Source organism: Gossypium raimondii, chromosome 6, assembly GCF_025698545.1.
Source record: "Gossypium raimondii isolate GPD5lz chromosome 6, ASM2569854v1, whole genome shotgun sequence".
NCBI lineage: Eukaryota > Viridiplantae > Streptophyta > Magnoliopsida > Malvales > Malvaceae > Gossypium > Gossypium raimondii.
The window spans coordinates 8474564-8490050 of record NC_068570.1 but is presented as its reverse complement, the minus strand read 5'-3'; the positions used below and the strand labels follow the sequence as shown (position 1 = coordinate 8490050).

The following is a 15487-nucleotide window of genomic DNA, read 5'->3' as shown; positions in this document are numbered from 1 at the left end:
GCAACAGGACACAGTGGATTGGAAGGAGGCTATTTGAAGAAAAGAAGCACTAGAAGAAGTCAAGACTCGGCGAGACCAGGCAAAATTGGGCTTTCTTAGTCTTTGCTATGTTATCGTTACACGACAACGAGCAAAGAGGGGCAGCTGTACAAGCCCATTTTTGCCTGGCCCAAAACCCAAATTTTTACAGCCCTAATTTACTAGCCTAACCCAAACAACACAATCCAAGCCCAACCAGGCCCAATACCCAAATCAGACCCAAATTTTAAACTAGGGTTTCAGAAAATTGAAACCCTAGCCTAGCCTAGTGCCGCAGCTTGCTGGTCTCGCCGTTCGTCACGCTTGCACTTCCTCTGCCACGTCACCAACTCCTTCACCTGCCCTCTGACTCTCTACAAGATGAAAGAACACGCAAAGTAGAGACAAAAACAGTGCAAGCAGTAGAGAAAAAAATTTTGTAACATTGGCTATAAAAAAAAAAAGCCGAATCAAAGGAGGGGGAACTTTTGTTTTTTTTTTTGAAATCGGTATACAAACCGATTGAAACCTTTGTAACAAGGGGGTTGTTTTTTTTCTCTTCCGATTTTTGTAAGGAAAAAACACATTAGCAAGGGAAATAAAAACAAAAAAAAAAACAGATTCAAGAAACCTTTTTGGTACAAGTTCTATTTTCCTTTTTTATTTTTACTTTTCTCTTTATTTTTTTTTTTTTCGTAACTGTTCGTATTTCTTTATTTTTATTTTTCTTTTATATTTAAAAACTATATATATAACGTAAAAAAAAGCAAAAAAAATACCTTCTTTTGATTTTTTTCTACCACCGTGTCTGGTGGCCATGCAACAACGACGTGGCGCCTGCTCACGGCTTTCTGGCTCTGGTCGGAGGAAGGGAGAGAGACTTGAGAGAAATTTTTTGGTTTTTTTCTGGAGAAGAAGGGAAGAATGAAAATTTTGAAAAAAAATTAGTTTAAATAGGCTTCCAAAACGACGTCGTTTTGGGGCAGCCTTCTCAGGCACCAAAACGGCGCCGTTTTGACCTGACCCGTTGGCCGACCCGACCCGCTCCAGGGGGATCCGCGTGTTTTTGACGGAAGGGCTAATTGCACGTTTAGCCCTTCCTCTTTTTAATGCTTTTAAAATTAGGTTCTTTTAATCTTTTGAATTTTACCCGGAAATTTTTTACGTTTTCAATTTAATCCTTACCCGAACTACGTCATTTTAATGGAAGGGAAATTTCCTTTACTGGTCCCTCCATGTTTTATGAATGTTCAGAGTAGTCCCCCCGCTTTTGTTTATTTGCGTTTTGAGCCCTGAATCTTGTTTTAATGTTTAATTTAGTCTTTTTGCTATTTTGTTTATTTTCCTAACAAATTTCATATTATTATTATTATTATTATTATACTCTTTTAATTTTAAAATTCTTGTTATATATTTACATATACAAACGCATACTTTTTATAATATATATGTGTACATATTTTATTTATTTATTTTTTGTGTGTGAATATATACACTTTCCTAATTCATATACACATACATTTTAAAGTTATTATAAATATATTTTTATATTTCATTTTCATACTTACACATACCTATATCTATTTCTACGTATTTTATTACACATAGATATACGTATACATATTTTTAAATATTTTCTATGTTTTCATAATTCTAAAATATATATATACATGTATTTATATATTTTTTTCTTTTATGGTTTCGTTATTTCGCGTGGTGTTTACTTTTTTTTATTTATTTATGCCCACTTTCATTCGAATAGTTTATTTGCTTATTCTTTTGCATGTTTAATTCGTTTTTTATTTATTTATCTTTTATTTGTTGTTACTCGTACTTACATTATCGAATTCATTATTGTTTTGTTACGAGCATTAACATCGTGTTTTATTTCTACTATTACGCGTTAAATTATTTTTCATTCAATGTATAAATTATGATTTTTGAATAAACAAAATTTCATGTTTAGACTCGAGAAGGTCGTACCCTAACTTACTGGGTTTCGATTTTCACGATAAATCTAAATGCGCGAGTTTTTTTAACCAAAATTTTAAATGATCTCGGAAATTAAGAAAAGATCGAGTCCTAACTTACTGGACTTGATCCCCTTTTTTTAAATTCGAGATAGTTAAACATCTTTTAAATAAGTAATTTTTTTACATTCATTCGCGTACGAGAATTAGAGACATTGTGTCCTAACTTATCGGATATGATGCTTTCTTTCTCGATTAACGTGGAATGTACCATCTTTTCCCAAAATTTTCAACATTTTAATACAAGGATCGTATTTTAAATTTCTTTAAAGTTTTCAGTTTTTGACACTAAGACATTAAGTAATCAACTAGGTACCAATTTTGGGCGATCGAGGGTGCTAATCCTTCCTCGTATGTAATCGACTCGAACCCATTTTTTTGAATTTCGTGGACCAAAATCGTTGTTTTAATAAAATTAAATCGTTTATTAAAAACAACCACTTTTCAAGGTGATCCGATCACACCTTATCAAAAAAGGATTGGTGGCGACTCCCGTTTTTGTTTTCATTTTTCAAACCCAAGTCGACCCCGTTTTCCATCAAAAGAATGGTGTCAACACTTAAAAAATAGAAGACCTCTAACTACTTCTGCATGTAGCGTCTGCTCTAAGGTAGCTCTACGTGATGGATCCTCCTCCAATCAAATAGTTGAGTCTGAAAATGTTTAGATCAAAACAGCTTCTACCTTTAAATTTCTTGTTATTTTTTTGCCTTAAACCACAACAATATCTCAAAATAAAAATTGAAGCATTCACATTCAACAATTCAAATAGGAAAAAGAAAAAATCAAGTATATTCAAATCCATAACTCTTCAGCTTCAATGCAGAAAGGACAATGTGGAAACAAAAGATAATTGCAAAAATCTTCCCATTTCAAGGTCCATAAAAAAGGACTTTAAAAAAATAAACAAAAAGAAGGAGGAGATTTGAACCTGTTCTAAATCTAAATCTAAATCTAAAGCAGAAGCAACTTCAACTACTTTAAGAAAAGGAGAGGCGTCTTTCGACTTTCTTTTCTTTAAGTTTTTTTGCTAAACTCGTCTCTACTAATTTGGTGAAGCAATGAAATAAAAATGCGTTAAGAAAAACTATTTGAATTTCAAATTAATCAAATCCCTATTAAGTCCTTTATAGTTTCAAAATTAGTAACTCAGTCTCTCTAAATATAATTTTTCCCAAAATTTTATAAAAATAATTATATATATGTAAATTCAAAAAAATAAAAATGATATAAAATTATTTAAAAACCTTGAAATTATATAAAAAATGTTAATATATATATATATATATATATGTTTTTTTTAAAAGTTCAAAACAAAAAAATTTGGGGCTTTAAACAAGTAATTTATCAAATTAAGTTTATCCTACTATTTATTTTTCGATAAATTATTTTTAAAAAAAAAACTTTAGCTCGAATAAATTTATTCTACTCGATTTAATTTCACTCGACTTGATTCAAAAAGATTTTAAATCGAGTTACTATCAACTCAACCAATTCAAAAAATTTCACTTGATGGCTAAATGGTGAGTTCCACCAGAGTCTCAAGCAATGTCCTCATACTTTGGTTAGTCTAGATTTTAATGACCCTGCATATATTAATGTTGCACTAATTCCTAATAATTAAAACCAATATAGTTTGCAAGTTCAGTTCCTCCCTTTGATATTTTTAGGCCCGTTATGGGAACATAATAGCCCCTAATTATGATATTCCTTGAAAGATTTGAGAATTCTTATGTGGCAATTTAAGAAAATATTATTTACACGTTTCTTAGAAAAAAAACATTTGTGGAAATAGTTATATTTATTTTGGTCAATCATGGTAAGTTATTTTTTCAAAAATACAGGAAGAGTAAACCTTACAATCAAAATTTACAAAATCATAAATAATTGCAAATATATATTTTCAATGATACCAACTTTTAGTTTTAAGAAATTGTAGAAGTAACAGTATATATATGTTACAAATATTTTTAATAAATATTTCTAATATTAAAAATAATTTAATGATTTAGAATCAATTAACTTAATAATTCAAAAACATCATAATAGTATTCAACAACTTAACCGTGCATTAATTATCGCATTAACATATCATTTTATAATGCTATAATTTTGCTATAATATCTGTATATAATTTTATTATATAAAATGATATATTTGATATAAGAAAAATCTAAATCTAAATCTAAATCTGAAATTAAATTAATTTTTTATTACTTAATATCTTAAATAGAAACTATATCAATTTTAGAGTTATTATTTAAGCAAGCATTTTATAATATATTGTTAAAATAAAATATTCATTATTTAAACCTTTAAAAATAAAATATGATATTATAATTTTATAACACATTGTAATTTTGACCATTATATAAAAATAAAAGATTTATTATTAAAACCTTTAAAATAAAATATTCATTATATAAAATATTTGTAATTAGAAATGGAAACTCGTCATGTACGAGTTAATGATACAAATTTTTTTTCCGTGAGAAAAAGGAAACATTACAAATAACTATAAAGAAATTAAAGGAGAAACTACATATAACTGTTAGTCTTCCTCTTTATCAAAAGCTAACTTGGTGATTTGATCAGCTTCCATGTTATCTTCTCTAGGAACATAATCTATGGAGTAGTTCTTCTCTTTCTGTAAGAGTTGTATAATGTGCCTGATTAACGCAGAATTTGACCCCTTCAATAAGGACTCCTTGATAGCCCTAATAACTTCCATATTATTGGTCTATATCCAGATTTTATCATGAAGACTTCCTTGTGCCAATATCGCACCATCAAGAATGCCCCACAATTCAGCTTAAAAAACATAACATATCCCCAGTTTGCAATTGAAACCAAGGATCCATTCACTATTTTGGTCTCTCAAAACTCCACCTGCCGAAGCAGAACTTGTGTTGATTTTAAAAATTCCATTAGACCGTATACGAATCCACCTTTCTGTTTCCACCATTTCCTCCCTCGATGCATGTTTCAAAGATCTCCCTCCCTTGCGAGTAGAAATGTATTGTTTAGCCCAACGATATGCACCTTTGAAAATCTCCTCTATACTCTACGACATTCTTTGAAAAGAGCATATATTTCAGTTTTTCCAAAATTCGCCAAGCAACAATGCCAAAGAAACACGGCCAATCAACATTCCTCCAGTCGATATTAAGACGGCTTTCCAAATTGGACTCAAGCCACTCCTGCAAATTACCTGAAAAGAAAGTAGTTAGTTTATGAGGTGGAATGATTCGGTACCATACCTTCTTCGCAGCATCACAATCCCTTATAGCATGAAGAACATCCTCTATTCCATGGCCACAGATTGAACATCTTGCGTCACTACTCACACCATGCCTTAGCCACTCTTCTCGAGTAAGCAACCTCTGTTTAAGAGTCGGCCAGAGGAAAATTCGAACCCTTTGAGGACCCCTAACCTTCTATGGCAATTTTTAAGCATCCTCTCTAGGATTCCATGACCTCTCTTTAATTTTACGATAAGCACTTTTAATAGAGAAACATTCTGATGAGGTTCCCATCCAAGCAAATCTGTCAAGGCCTGCTAAAAGATGAGAAAGTGGGATGCTAGTAATACATCCAATTAAATCTTCTGGTAATCAAACCCAAAATAAATAGAGATTCCAAATTCCCTCTTCTATAATCATCTCCTTAAGACAGCAATCCATAGCAGTGTTAGAATTAGCAGGGATTAAACTAATCAAGGGTCCAACCTCCGAAATCCAATTATCCCTCCAACATCTAATGGTATTACCATCTCCCGTTGACCCAAAAATGTTTTCTCTAAGCAAAGGCCATATTTTAGAAAGAGCTCTCTAGAGAAAAAAAGCAATTGGTGCGAGAGATAATGAGGGGTAGGCCATCCTTAATTCCATACTTCACACACAAAACCCGCACCCACAAAGCCTCTGGGTTTGTCAAAAAACTAAGGCCCAACTTCAATTGTAACACCCTTAACTTGAATCCGTTGCCGAAACAGGATTATGGAGCATTATCAGAGTTTACGAATTAATTATCTGACATTTCAATTCATCTTGTATTCATATTAGAAACTAATTAAAATCATATATATTGTCACTTAAACGAGCCTTCGAAACCCAAATTATGCATTAGAAACAAATAGGGACTAAGTCGAAAACTCAAAAAATTTTCGAAAATATTTTAAAATTTTCAACATTGTAGGGTCACATGGTTTGGAGGCACGCCCGTGTCTTAGTCCGTGTGAGTCTTCGAAATAGGAACACACGGTCGTGTCTCAGCCCGTGTCTGTGCTCGTGTAAGTATACTGACTTGGATCACACGGCCAAGTCACAAGCCTGTGTGCTAGGTCGTGTGAGCATTCTGTTTAGAGCAAATATAAGATACATAGGACACACGGCCGTGTGTCATACACGGTTGAGACACATGCCCGTGTCTCTACTGTGTGGACGAAAATAAGTCATTTTACAAACCATATTTCTCACCCAATTCTATGTCAATCTATACATGCCATTATAACCAAAATCAAAACATCCGAAAGTACCGATAGATTCAATAGATAGTGTGATACAACTCTGACAAGCTTCCAACCCAATCGAGCTTCTGATAATCTGAAAAGTAAAGGAAAACAAATACATAAGCAATGAATGCTTAATAAGCTCGTATAAACTTTAATCATAATACTTCTTTTCAAATATGAAATTTATACATATCAAGAATAATCTAATATTGATACCATAATACTCATGAAGTTATATTTAACAACTCACCAAATGAACAAATCTACAGTATCACTTATACATATTATTCCTAGCATGGTAGGATTTTAAACAACTTTAACCCTTCCAAAATTTATTTATTTTCATTTGCGTTTCTTTACTTCACACACTCATTCCATATACATAACACACCAGTCATAAGCATATCATTCAACATAGCTACAAGCTTGTGTATTTAAACATAAACCTTTTTCGAATTAATCATAGTATAACTTATTTTATAAGAAATTGCATAACTTAAAACTTACCACTCTTTCCTGAGCACAAGTATATTTTCATTTGAGCACTTACCCTTTCAACGCATCATATAAATAAACATATTACCATTTAACCAGTAGCTTGGCACTTGTATAAGCATCAACAACAACGTTTGTTAGCATACTTGAACATATTTCATATAAATTCAACATTGGTAAACTTATTTTATCAACAAATCACACATGAGTTTATTACTCATCACGACTTCAATCGATGAATACACTTATTTCAGATCAACATCAATAATAACCTTAAGTTTTCAAAAATTAATTTCATATGTCACTTATCAGATCTTACCAAATCGGGGAACGACTTACGAATATGATTACATCATATTCAGAAGCCCGAAGGCTACACAGAAGCACATAAGTGCTAAACAGAAACCCATAAGGGTTGAGCGGAAGCTCGTAAGAGCTGAATGGAAACCCATAAGGGTTAAACTGAAGCTCAAAAGAGCTAAACGAAAACCCATTAGGGTTAAACTGAAGCTCAAAAGAGCTGAACGGAAATCCATAAGGGTTAAACTGAAACTCATATGAGTTAACAGAAGCTCGTGAAAGCTAAACGGAAAGTAAACACAAAAGTTCATAACAAATGATGAACCTCGGTTTACTTGCGTAATTTGCCGTCAATTCATCCTTTGCCATAGAATGATTGTACTCAATCCCGCGTTCCACTTTAACCAGTTATTCATTTCAATTTATAATTTAACAATATTTAATTTTTTTAACAATATGCTAAATACATAATAATTTAACAATATTCCATTTTCAACAATATATTAAATATGTAACATCATTCGTAAATTCAATATAATTATTAAACTTTAACCATACGAACTTACCTAAATTGAATTGTAATAATTACAGGAGTTCAAGGACTATTCTGCTATTTTTCCTTTTTCACAAGTATCTACGAAATCTTGATCTAAAATATATAATTACTCATTCATTAGCATATATTTCAGTTCCAATTAATTTCACAATTTATACCTTTCAATTTTTAATTTACACAATTACCCTAACTTTTACAACTTTTACAATTTAGTCCCTTAACTAGTTAATCTATCAAATCAACAAAATTTTCTCAATTAATAATTTATCAAAATATTCTAGGCTATCATACAACACTTAATAAAACAAAATTTAATACCAAACCATAATATTTTAACCATTTTCACAATTTGATCCTAACATTAATATTTAATAAAATCACTTTATAATATCATCATACAACAAAATTAATGCTCTAAACCCACTTGATATTAATGATTTCTTTCAATATATTAATTTAGACAATAAAAAATTCATTTCATGCAATTTTGTCATTTTGACATTTTACTAAATTGCCTCTAAAATTTTACTTTTATTCAATTTAGTCCCTAAGCCTAAAACATGCAAATTAGTCATTTTAATGAAAACCCACGCTAGTTGAATAATCATATATATATTTTCTTCCTCCTCTCCATTCCACATCCTTAATGTATATAACATGCATATATGTAATATTATCTATAATTCCACTATTTACTTATATGTTCATATCAAATCAGTCCACTTGAGTCATAGTCACTAAATTATTTATATCTTGAGCTAAAGAATTCTAAATTAAGATCTGATTGATGTTTTTGAAACTAGACTCAAATATCTTTCTACCATAAAATTTTTAGAATTTATAGTTTAGCCAATAAGTACAGTAAAATCTTCAAATTTATCCCTATTCTGCTGTTTGACAATTTTGACCTTTCCTTACTAAAAATTAATTATCTCTTAGTACGGGATTTGGATGATGTTTCCGTTTGTTTCACTTGAAAATAGACTCATTATGAATTTAAAAATATAAATTTAAACCCCTAATTATTTTTTTTTTGCAATTTTTGATGATTTTCCAAAGTCAGAACAGGGGAACCCAAAATCAATCTGACCCTATCTCACAAAAATTCATATATCTTATAATATGAAATTCTTTTGATTACAACGTTTCTTCTATGTAAAACTAGACTCAATATTATTTAATTTAATACTTTAATTAACCTCTAATTCAATTTATACAATTTTGGTGAATTTTCAAAATGAAACTACTGCTGCTGTCCAAAACTATTTTAGTGTAGAATGTTGATAACAAAATTTATAACACCTTCCTTTCATTTCTCTATAATATTTCCCATCACTTCCTCTTATTTCCTTCACTAACATATCAAGAACATAGAACCTTATATAATAAAACTCTACTTTAACATCATTTTCATACTTTTTCAATAATATCAAACTCAAAAATATATTGAAATCTTGATGTTCTTACCTTGTCCTATTGATTTCAATATTTAACTTGATTTTGTCTCTCTTCAAGCTTCTATTTCTTGAATCTAACTTGTTATTTTAGCTCCCCATAATCTCCTTATTATTTTTCTCTCTTGGTAGCTATGAAAATTCTTTTGATTTCTAAGTGAAAATGGTGAATTTTTGGTAAAGGACCAAATTATAAAGAAAGAAAAATTTCTTTCTTCTTTTCTCTTCTCACGTGGATGCATGGAAAGATGATGAAAATTCTTCATCTTTCTTTCCTTATATACTAAATAAAATAATAAAATATCTCATTAAAATATTAATTAAATAATATTTATCTAATTAAATAATTATAAAATATCATCAAAATATCTCTAATATCATCATTGCCTTCTAGAGTTCTCTCTCTTCTAATTGACCATTTTTCCTTTATGATCTTTTAAAATTCCATCATTGAGTCATCCTTAATTTGGTAAAATTATGATTTGGTCCCTCATAATTCTTCACCTATTCAATTTGGTCCTAATTCATTCATTTTCTTTAGTTTCTAGATCATTCCTTTCTTAAAATAATTGCACTATTGGTCCTTCAAAATTTTCATATTTACACTTTAACCCATCAAATTTTGAGTATTTACTCTTGGACAACAAAATTTTTTTCACTTTTGCGATTTAATCCTTTCTTGAATTAATATGTCATAATATACTTCCCAATGTTGACATAACTCAAAATTTCCCTTTTTGTCACTTTATTTCCTTATTTTACTATATTAAGGATAATATCTTACTTTCTTACTGTAGTAATTTTCGGGGTATTACATCAATAAAAAAGAAGGTGTTCTGATCTTTCAGCTATTGAAACCCAAGCCCACCACAAACCTTCAACTAACAAACTGAGGTCCAACTAACAAGGGCCATTTTTTTACTCCCTCAAGTTGATCCCCATATAAACTTTCTCACAATTCTCTCAATTTTATCACAAATTCATTACGAGATCTTCAAGGATTTCATGTAATAGATAGGGATTGTAAGAAGAACCGATTCAGCTAAAGTAACTTTGTCAGCTAGAGACAATTGCCTTACATCCCACTTTTGCAGCCTCGACTTGACTTTTTCCACCACAAATTTCAAGGAATTGATGATAGCCCTATCGTGAAAGAGGGGATACAAACCCAAATTATGGACCTTACGAAAACCAAGCGTATCACAAAGATGCCCCACCATATTTTCATCCACTCCTTTGGAGAAGAAAGTGTTCATCTTTTGAACGTTCACCCGATGTCCAGAATAACCACAAAAGGTATCTAGCAAATCCTTAACTAGCCTAGCCTGTCTCACATCAGCTTTCCAAAGATAATAAGATCATCAGCAAAAAACAAATGAGAGAGAATATGACCTGACCTGGATAAACGAATGGGAGACAAAAGGCCTGATCTAATAGATGAACTGATGCTTTGACCCAACCAATCCATGCAAAGAACAAAAAGATAAGGAGGAAGGGGACACCCCTGTCGGATGCCTCAACTAGACTGAACTTCAGTGTAGGAACCCCATTCTAATTACAAATGTTTTAAATTACTTTTATTGTATACCAAAATATAATGGTTTCAACTGAGTTAAACTTTTTTAATCAAGTTAAAACTATTTTAAAACAAGTCAGTATTGCTTTAGGCCAAAAAGTATTGATAATTTTCAAAATATTGATACCCATTCTCAAATCAATTCCAAATTGACATTTTGTTTTCAATCAATTACAAAAAGTACCGATACCTTTTCAAAAAGTATCGATACCTTTTACTAGGTATCGATAAATTGTCTTTGGTATCATTGTAAACTAACTTTAACGGTTACTGAATCAGACATTAAATGCTAATAGTATTGATACTCATACAAAAAGTATCAATTCCTTTTGTTGTAGGTGAATTTAATGATCTAACAGTTTCATCCCCAATGACTCTATTCATGTTTCCAACAACCACAATGGTTGGAAATGAATTAGAGGGTATAAATGCCATCTTCCAAAGGTCCTACAACAACTAAAGAGATCATCTAGCCAAAAGATCAATCAATATAACATTAGTGCTTAATTCTTTCATACTTTTCTTGTATACACTAGTGAGCCTTCATTGTTATTCTTAGCTCAAGTGTATTCTTGTTTATTTGTGCTTAATTGGCAAACATTCTAATCTTGTAAGGATTACTTATTAGTTTGCTATTTGTATTTACTCTTTGAGAGGGTTGAGTCTTAAAGTTTGGTAGAAACCTCAAGGGAGTTACAATCTTTAGATTTTGGGTGGAAATCTTAAGGGAGATTGTAAGGTTAAACCTTGTCCTCAAAGGATATCAAATTAGTAAATTTGAGAAAATCCTTAATGATGGAAAGCTAAGGTAGTGGAGTGGGCAATTGGGGCCAAACCACTATAAATTAAAGTGATCATTGTCTTATCCTTTTCTTAGCAACAACAAACTTTTAAGAGGCCAGCTCACCCCTCCCTCTTGATGATTTCGAGTTGAATTATTGTGCTAATAATAAATCATCAAATGCATGCAATGGATCTAAAAATAAGTAAACATAAAAAATTTAGAAATATTTTCCTATTAAAAAAGTAGCCAATTTCAAACAACAAAAGTAAAATATTTTTATTGAGAGAAAATATTCCAAATATCGAGTCCTGATGAGATTTTCTTCCATTAGGTTCTAGAAACCAAATAAATTCAAAATATTCTGTTTTGAAGAGATTATTTTAAATACCATTTTTTATTTATAAATTTTCGGAGAAAACTCCCACTTGTATATTTTTATTGTAGAAAACCAAAATAAATTGAAGTATAGTGCTTTGGTGAAGGATTTCTTAAAATTTTAATACAATGAGAGCATAAAGAAGATTTGAATATTTGGGTCAAACCTAAATATTTAAACACGTTCTTCATTTACGGTGTTATTTTAAAAGGAATGTAAAGAAGAAGATGGGAGAAGAGAAGGCAAACTATGGAGAAAAAAATTATAATATATTTTTTATTTTTTGTGTATTTTCATAAGAGGTCCCTCAAGTTGTATTGAGCTTATAATTTAGTTATAATTCGTTCTAAATTGTTTTAATTCAATACTAAATTAACTCTAATAGAATGCATTTTAATTCTTATTCATTTAATTTATGGTTGAAGTTAAAGTTATATTTTTCTTTTCTAGGAATTTTGAATTATTATTGCTATATTTAACATGATTGGTTTGGTTTTATGAATTTTAATGTATTATTTGTATTCATCGTTTAGGGATTTTATGATAACCATAACAAAATATTTGATTTTATATGCCGAATAAAATATAATAGATGAGTTAATGTCATTTCTATATCTCTCAATATTTCGATTTAGTCATTATTTGCATAATTCTGTTTCAGATTAGTTTTGACATAATTTTACTCTTCTACTTTACTTTTACAATGTTATCATTTATTCCAAATAGCTAACACTTTTAATTAAAAAACCTACATGTATCTTTTCTTAATTTATCAATTTAAAACAATGTAAATTATTATAACATGTTTTGTTAAATAGACATGTATGCAAACTAATTTATCCTATATTTTATTTTTAAATACAAAAATTTGGAAAGAAATTATCCAACAATGATGATTGATAATTATTTGATTTAACTTATTTATTATTATGTTTGAATTTCATAATCATATTACTACATACCATAAATCGTTTCAATTGCATGGGCAAATTATTAAATTCTGAAACATTAATATCAAATTATGATCACAATTTTAATATTTTTATAGTTTGGACATGCCAACTTATTAAAATCAATTTATTTTTACAAATAACAATTTAATAATATATACAAACTAATTTATGATTATAATATAAATTACAAATAATATATATTTGATTAATTAAAATAGAAACAAAGCACAATGCATTTAAGATCCAATAATTAAAACATAAAATAGATTGAATCAAGGAAAGAACTCATTCCGAGTATTTAGGACTTAAATGTAGAGAATCAAAATATGCAGACTTTAACATTATGAAGATGTCATTAACAAAATTGTAGACTTTTTAGCTATTTATTCACAACAATGCATTTGCCAAAAGCAATTTTTTTTTTACTGTAAAAGCATTGTGGAATATCAAGAGCAACCCTAAACATTTGAAAGTACTAATCAAATTATATTAAATCTTTTTGAAGTTAAAAGGGTATAGAACAAAAGTTTCCTCATTTCAGGAACTTGAAAATCTTACAGAACCAAAGAAAACAAAAATCTTTCAAGTCTAATACATATAATGAGATCATGTCAAAGAAAGGCCTGAGGAGAATGTGATTCCAGCCAAGTTAGCCCCTTTCATCTTGCAATCAGGCAACAACACCCAATTCCATACGCCGCTCTGTTGATGGTAAGTCAGCCAAATAATGTCCCATGAGCCCTCGTAATTCGACATCAACACCACCCGAATTCTCCCATTTCTCGCCTCTAAACACCCTATCATCACCCCGTAAGGTTTCCCTATTTGCTCCACTATCTCACTCGGAACATTTGACACATACTCCCAATTCCCACTCCTTAGGCTTATCCCCCACACTTCTATGCTGCACAACACCTTTGCCCTCCTTTGATCCCGCGATCTCATTATCATCACGTGTCCGTCACCATACACGTGTCTCCGGTCACTTACGTTCACCCAGCTTGCCTGCTGCTCTCTGTTTCCGAATCTTGGTCGTAGGATCAGTGGTGGGATGTATTCAGATCCAATCGCAACCACCAAACTCTCCTGAGGTGCATTATGTGCATTGAGAAACATACAATCATTCCCTGCGAAGTTCCCCTTCCCCTCTCTTGCTTCTCTGCACTGCCATTTTTCGGTCTCTGAATTGTATTCGAACACAACCGGACTGTTCCCCACTAGTTCGACGAACAAAAACCGGAAATGACCCGAATCCGATGATTCGGGTACTAGCTTCATCCCGGATCTCCTCCAGGAAGAGGTACCACGTGGACCTAATGGACATGGAGGGATCTTTTTAACTGCCTTACTAACCAAATTAACGGCAATAACTGCCTTTTGAGAATTGGAAGCAAACAGAAAAATATTCCCACTTGCTGTCAATAAATATATATCTTCATCCGGATAAAAAACAACTTGCTTAATCAAATCTTCGATACAAATCTTGAACCAACGGTTGGATTGATCCGAAAACCCGTGGAGTATGGCGTCGCGACGCCAGCGTTTCTTGTAGACAAACAACCAAGTGGCTGACCTTGATCGTAGGTTGCACTGCCGGATAAAATCTTGGTCGGATATAAGATAAGAAAGGAACTTGTTGACTAATTTCATGCGAAGGATTTCCGGCAAAGCCAGAGAGAAGAGGATGCTTTGTATGAGTTCGGAAGGAAGAAGACAGAAGCCAAGGGCGTTGGTGTCTGAACTGTGATATTCATCCATGGTTTCAGCACAATAATTTGGGCTTTCAAAGTGTTACAAATTTATATGTACAAAGAGTACTCTGTTTCAGGCATGATGATGGTGAGTGTATAGATTAATACATAAAAGACAAACAGTCCTGCAATGATTCCCATGCGGATAGCGTCATGGTGGGACAAATGGACGGTGGGGGGAGGGTTGAAAAAACTTTGAATAATTGTTTTGGAAGTCGACGTATTTGATTGTCGTGAGTGTATAAAATAATGAGGAACTAAGCTTCAATGTGGGGCAGTAAGTATACGTCTAAGTGAAGAAGGGCAGCACTTAATAGCGTACTTATTTGGGAGAGGTGAGTCATGCTGCCGATGTGGTGAAAGGGAGGCGTGCGTGGCTGCCAGCCCCAGCCTGATGCGACTCTTTTTTTATTTTTTTAATCTAGTTTTGAATGTGAAATTTATGACTCTAGTGGGTCGGCCAAGTTTATTAAAATTAGGAAAGACAATAACGAAGAGTAAAATAGATGGGGGCTTGATTTCGACCTGAGCAGCAAAACTGTCCCTTACTGATGTTTACAGCAGGTGTGTTTCATGTTTGAGTTAAACCTAGGATATATAGGGTGGGTTGTTAACCTAATCAGGTGAGGTGCACATCAGAGTGTTAAAAGTCAAAGGGGGCAGAGTCGTATGATGCTTAGC

The 15487-nt window shown here is 31.5% G+C and overlaps 1 protein-coding gene across 1 annotated transcript; it reads right to left on the bottom strand.

Moving 5' to 3' along the window:
* Positions 1-13514: 13514 nt before the first annotated feature.
* LOC105771584 (uncharacterized) lies at positions 13515-14859 on the bottom strand. Its single transcript, XM_012593021.2, has one exon. It carries the CDS (start codon positions 14811-14813, stop codon positions 13662-13664), a length of 1152 nt encoding a protein of 383 aa, XP_012448475.1. The 5' UTR covers positions 14814-14859; the 3' UTR covers positions 13515-13661.
* Positions 14860-15487: the final 628 nt, after the last annotated feature.